We start from the raw sequence: 6,498 nt of genomic DNA, 5'->3' as shown, positions 1-6,498 counted from the left end.
GGATGCCCTGGGGGGGGAGGGAGAGGGGCGGGGTGGGGGGAGCAGGCCCAGGGCCTGTCCCCTCCCTGGGGACAGCCACCCTCCCCCCGGGACACTGCTCCTGCTCTGTGCTGCCACCAAGAAGGACCCTGGAGCTGAAGATCCCTGGGGTCCCCAGGCAGGGCTGGGGATGTCCCAGGAGGTGACAGTGGCTCTAGGACCCAGCTGTCCCCAACCTGGTGGCCACGACACCCACCCCACAGCAGCAGCAGCACGTCCCCCTCCTCCAGAGCCCCGGGTGCCAGGGGAGGGGACACAGTGTCCCACAGGGGACATTTGCCACACCTGCCTTTCACAAGGAGGAAAGCCTGGTGTCCCTGTGTCCCCCCCCAACCCCGGGTGGGTGTCACCCTTGTCACCTTGCTCCCGCAGCGTCAGCCCAGCAGCCTGAGCACCCCGGAGCACACGGTGGAGCTGGCTGGGGCCACCCTGGCCTGGGCCACCAGGGACAAGTCCAGCAAGAAGCACGTCCTGGAGGTGAGCAGGGGGACAGCAGGGGGACCTCAGCCACCCCGCGGGGTCGGTGGGTGGGTGGCAATGCCAGCGCCCTCCTGGCTCAGCCCGCCAGCAGCGAAGGGGACACCTGGGGACAAAGCTGGGAGCAAAAGGACCACGCTGCTCCGTCACATCCCCACGGGTACAGACGTGTCACCAAGGGGGTGGTTTCCGGCCACCCCCCAGGATGAACCAGCAGCTCTCGGGGTGGGAAAACCTCATGGGTGTGATGAGTTGGGGCCCGTTCTCAGCCCGGCCCTGAGCTGCGCCCGCGGGCACTGGGGTACCACTGGGGTGGTACTGGGATGGCACTGGGATTGCACTGGGGTGGCACCGGGGTGGCACTGGGGTGGCACTGGGGTGGTACTGGGATGGAACCAGGGTAGCACTGGGATGGCACCGGGATGGCACTGGTATGACACTGGGATTGCACGGGGGTGGCACTGGGATGACACTGGGGTGGCACCGAGGTGGCACTGGGGTGGTACTGGGATGGCACTGGTATTGCACTGGGGTGGCACCAGGGTGGTACTGGGGTGGTACTGGGATGGAACCAGGATAGCACTGGGGTGGCACTGGGATTGCACTGGGATGGCACCAGAATGGCACTGGGGTGGCACTGGGGTGGCACTGGGGTGGTACTGGGATGGCACTGGGGTGGCACTGGGGTGGGTGGTACCAGGTTGGCACTGGGGTGGCACTGGGATGGAACCAGGATAGCACTGGGGTGGCACTGGGATTGCACTGGGATGGCACTGGGGTGGTACTGGGATGGAACCAGGGTAGCACTGGGATGGCACCGGGATGGCACTGGTATGACACTGGGATTGCACGGGGGTGGCACTGGGATGACACTGGGGTGGCACCGAGGTGGCACTGGGGTGGTACTGGGATGGCACTGGTATTGCACTGGGGTGGCACCAGGGTGGTACTGGGGTGGTACTGGGATGGAACCAGGATAGCACTGGAGTGGCACTGGGATTGCACTGGGATGGCACCAGGGTGGCACTGGGGTGGCACTGGGGTGGCGACACTGGGATGACACTGGGTTGGCACTGGGGTACCACTGGGGTGGTACTGTGGTGACACCGGGGTGGCACTGGGATGAGCTGTGCCCTGTCCCAGCAGGGCCCGGGCAGGGAGGTGACAGTGACCTGAGCAGGGTGAGGAACAAGCTGCGCAGGTTCCTGCAGCGGAGGCCGACGGCGCAGGCGCTGAGGGACAGGGGCTACATCCGGGGTGCGTGGGGACACGGGGGGTGCTGGGGTGGGGCTGAGCCCCCCCGGGGTGTCCCCAGGCCCGGTGGTGGCACAGGGGGTTGGAGCGGGGGAACATCCCCTGGTGTCACCCCCCTACGGGACAGGCCCCTCCAGGATGTCCCCAGCACTGTCCCCTGCCCAGCCCTGCCACCAGCTGTCCCATCGGTGTCACCAGCTGTCCCATCAGTGTCACTGGGTGTCCCATCAGTGTCACCAGCTGTCCCATCAGTGTCACTGGGTGTCCCATCAGTGTCACCAGCTGTCCCATCAGTGTCACTGGGTATCCCGTCAGTGTCACTGAGTGTCCCGTTGGTGTCACTGGGTGTCCTGTCAGTGTCACCAGGTGTTCTGTCGGTGTCACTGGGTGTCCTGTCAGTGTCACCAGCTGTCCTGTTGGTGTCAACAGATGTCCCATCAGTGCCACCAGGTGTCCCATCGGTGTCACTGACTGTCCCGTCAGTGCCACCGGGTGTCCCGTTGGTGTCACTGGGTGTCCTGTCAGTGTCCCCGGGTACCCCATCAGTGTCCCCGGGTGCCCCACCCGTGTCCCCAGCGCTGATGTCCCGTTGCTGTCCCCAGACCCGGTGTTCGGCTGCTCGCTGGCCGCGCTGTGCGAGCGGGAGCGGGGGACGGTGCCCCGCTTTGTCCTGCAGTGCATCCAGAGCGTGGAGAGGAGAGGTACCACCTGGGCACGGGGACACTGGGCACAACCGGGTGGCACCGGGGTGGGGACAGCCCTGGGTAAAGCCTCAGCTGGACAGTTGGGTGTTCCCTGGGCTCCCGGGGCGCTGGCGGGGCTGCAGCGGCCGCCGTCACCCTGTGCCACCTGGCAGTGGCATCTCCCGGGGGACAAGGTGGGTGGCTGAAGGTCCCTCGCTGGTGGCACATCCCAGGGTGGGTTGGGGTGACCTGGGTGGTGTCCCTTTGTCCCCCCCACCCACCTCTGCCAGGCCTGGACATCGACGGGCTCTACCGGGTCAGCGGCAACTTGGCCACCATCCAGAAACTGCGCTACAAAGAGGGGACAGGGCCTCTGAGGTGCTGCCACCCCACAGATGAGCACCTGGACCTGGACGACGGGCGCTGGGAGGACGTGCACCTGGTGACGGGCGCCCTGAAGCTCTTCTTCAGGGAACTGCCGGAGCCACTGGTGCCCTTCAGCCACTTCGACCAGTTCATCATGGCCATCAGTGAGGGACAGGGATGGGGATGGGATGGGGATGAGATGGGGACAGGGAGGGGATTGCATGGGGACAGGGATGGGGACAGGGATGGAGGTGACACGGGGCCAGGCTGGGGAAGGGACAGGGAGGGATGGGCTGGGGACAAGGGTGGGATGGGGACAGGGATAGGGACAGGGATGGGGACAGGGAGGGGAAGGGACAGGATGGGGACAGGGATGGGGACAGGGATAGGGATGAGATAGGGACAGGGAGGGGAAGGGGATGAGATGGGGACAGGGAGGGGATTGTCTGGGGACAGGGATGGGGTGACATGGGGCCAGGTTGGGGAAGGGACAGGGAGGGATGAGCTGAGGACATGGATGGGGACAGGGATGGGGATGGGATGTCTGAAATGATGAGGACAGGGGTGGGATGGGGAAGACAATGGGGACAAGGATGGGGACAAGGAGAAGGATGGCAGGGGGGGGCATGGGGGGCAGGGATGGGATGGGGATAGGATGGGGAGAAGGATGAAGAAAGGGACAGAAATGACACAGTGTGTGGCATGGCATGGAGATGGGGGTGGGACTGGGGACAAGGATGGGGACAGGGATGGGAATGGGATGGAGAGGGGATGGGGAATAGGATGGGATGGGATGGAGAGGGGTGGGGACTGGGATGGGATGGAGAGGGGTGAGATAGGATGGGGTGCAGACACAGATGGGGACAGGAGCAGGGATGGCATGGGGCCAGGGATGGGAAGGAAGATGGGGATGACGATGGCCATAAGGATTGGGACAGGGATGGGGACAGGGATGAAGGCAGGGATGGGGACAGGGATGGGGACAGGGATGGAGGCAGGGATGGGGGCAGGGATGGGGACAGGGATGAAGGCAGGGATGGGGACAGGGATGGGGACAGGGATGGGGACAGATGCTGCCCGAGCCAGCACCCCCGTGTTGCCCCTGGCAGAGCTGCAGGCCCCGGCCCGGCGGTCCCGCTGCCTCCGTGACCTGGTGTCCTCTCTCCCTCCCGCCCACCACGACACCATGCAGGTTCTCTTCCGCCACCTCTGCAGGTGCCACCCGTCCCACCTCCCCCCCCCCAAAACCCCAACCCGCTGTGCTGGGGACGGGGCGGGTGACACCTCCCCTGTCCCCCAGGGTGGTGCAGTGCCGGGAGCAGAACCGCATGTCGGTGCAGAGCGTCGCCATCGTCTTCGGGCCCACCCTGCTGAGGCCACCCCACGAGGAGGGTAACATGGCCATGCACATGGTCTTCCAGAACCAGGTGGTGGAGCACATCCTCAACCACTACAGCTACATCTTCCCTGATGGATAACACCCCCTCCCTTGGGGGACACCCGTTGGGGACAGAAGCCAACCCTGGGGTCACCAAGCAGCGGCGTCTCAGGGGATGGACTCGGCCACATGTCACCTTGGGCAGTGGGGAGGTGACACTCGTGGGCTCCAGGAAGGGTGCTGAGGTGGCCCAGCCTGCTCAGGATGTGGCTCGAGGGACCCTCCGAGCAGCCCTGTCCCCATCTGCCACCCCCTCCATTTGGGGACAGATCCTCCGAGGCTGAGCCCCCCAGGAGTGTGTGGGGTTTGGGAGGGTCAGGAGGGGGAGGTGGAGCCCTGAAGTCCCCAGCTGGCCCTGGGAAGGGGTGGCAGGGCCCCCCAGTGCCCCCCAGTGCCCCCCAGTGCCCGCGGGGCGGGCAGGGAGGAGCCGGTGTCTGGTTCGGCCCCTCCGTGTTCCCAAATAAAGCGGCACTGCTGGCAGGACACGGGGACAGCCCCGGGGACAGCGGTGACACAGCCCTGGCTCGGTGCTGCTTGGCTCCTGGTGACCCTTGGGGACACGGACAAGGGGATCTCAGCATCCCCAGAGGGGCTGCGGGGCCACCGGGTGTCCCCTGGGCTTTGGGGTGTCACCGAACCCTGTGTCACCACCGGTGTCACTGCGGGGGGACAAGTGTCCCCCAGGACTGGGGAGCAGTGGGACAGGAGCTCCTGTCACCCAGTGTCACCCCTCTGGGGTGGGGACACTTAGGGTCACAGTCTGGGACACAACCAGGACGGTAGGGGACACAAAAGGGACAGTGAGGGACACAAAAGGGACAGTGAGGGACACAAGTGTGACGCCTGAGGACATCATAGGGACACTAAAGGGGATGGCAGGGACACCAGGAGGATTTGGGACGGGGAGGTGGCACTTTGGGACACAACAGGGACAGGTCAGGGGGTTGGGACACAGTGGGGATGGCTGGGACATGAGGGGACACTTTGGGTTGTAGTGGGGACACTTGGGGACACAAGCAGAGCACTTTGGGGTGAGGTGGGTGGGGACAGTTGGGGATGGAACGGGGACACGAGGGGACGGGGGGGTCGTGACAGGGACCCTCTGGGGTACAGTGGGGACATCCTGGGGCTCAAGGGGACACTTTGGGACACGAGGGGATGATGCTTTGTGGGTGCAGTGGTGGCAGTTTGGGACAATTGGGGCACTTTGGGGTGCAGAGGGGACACTGGGGGACACGAGGAGACATGACAGGGACACTTTGGGGTGCAGAGGGGACACTGGGGGACACGAGGGGACATGACAGGGACACTTTGGGGTGCAGTGGGGACACTGGGGGACACGGGGGGACATGACAGGGACACTTTGGGGTGCAGTGGGGACACTGGGGCACAAGGAGATACTTTGGGACACAAGGGGATGCTTTGGGGTGCAGTGGGGGTAGTTTGGGACACGGGGACACAATGGAGGCACTTTGGGGTGCAGCAGGGACACTGGGGGACACTTGGGACACTTTGGGGTGCAGCAGGGACACTGGGGGACACGAGGGGACGACAGGGACACTTTGCGGTGTAGTGGGGACACTTTGGGGCACAAGGGGACACTTTGGGGTGCAGCAGGGACACTGAAGGACTCGAGGGGACACGATGTGGACACTGGGGTGCAGGGGGGTACTTTGGGACACAGGGGGACACAACAGGGACACTTTGGGGTGCAGCAGGGACACTGGGGGACACGAGGAGACATGTTGGGGACACTTTGGGGTGCAGTGGGGACACTTTGGGACCCCAGGAGACACTTTGGGACACGAGGGGATGCTTTGGGGTGCAGTGGGGGTAGTTTGGGACAGAAGGGGACATTTGGGACACTTTGGGGTGCAGAGGGGGTACTTTGGGACACAGGGGGACACAACGAGGGCACTTTGAGGTGCAGCAGGGACACTGGGGAACAGGAGGGGACACTTTGGGGGCACTTTGGGGTGCAGCAGGGACACGGGGGTACACGAGGGGGCATGACAGGGACACTTTGGGGCACAAGGAGATACTTTGGGACACTTTGGGGTGCAATGGGAACACTGGGACACAGAGGGACACAACAGGGACACTTCGGGGTGCGGCAGGGACACTGGGGGGCACTTTGGGGACACTTTGGGGACACTTCGGGGTGCGGTGGGACTCGGGGACGTCACGGGAACAACTCGGGATGCAACGGGGACATTTGGGGACCTGGGGACACGGCGGGGG

General features: G+C 64.8%; 1 protein-coding gene across 1 annotated transcript in view; it reads left to right on the top strand.

The window, feature by feature from the left end:
• The window catches only part of PLEKHM1 (pleckstrin homology domain containing, family M (with RUN domain) member 1), a 53,559-nt gene extending 49,262 nt beyond the window's left edge, over positions 1–4,297 (top strand). The window contains 7 exon segments of the mRNA XM_009999329.1: positions 412–516; positions 721–817; positions 1,663–1,773; positions 2,373–2,471; positions 2,744–2,983; positions 3,929–4,034; positions 4,120–4,297. Coding sequence (XP_009997631.1) covers positions 412–516; positions 721–817; positions 1,663–1,773; positions 2,373–2,471; positions 2,744–2,983; positions 3,929–4,034; positions 4,120–4,297 — 936 coding nt within the window.
• The last annotated feature ends 2,201 nt before the right edge of the window (positions 4,298–6,498 follow it).

The sequence above is a fragment of the Chaetura pelagica genome, unplaced genomic scaffold (genome assembly GCF_000747805.2).
Source record: "Chaetura pelagica isolate M959 unplaced genomic scaffold, ChaPel_1.0 scaffold625, whole genome shotgun sequence".
In the NCBI taxonomy this organism is placed as follows: Eukaryota; Metazoa; Chordata; class Aves; order Apodiformes; family Apodidae; genus Chaetura; species Chaetura pelagica.
This window is presented reverse-complemented; position numbering and strand designations above follow the sequence as displayed.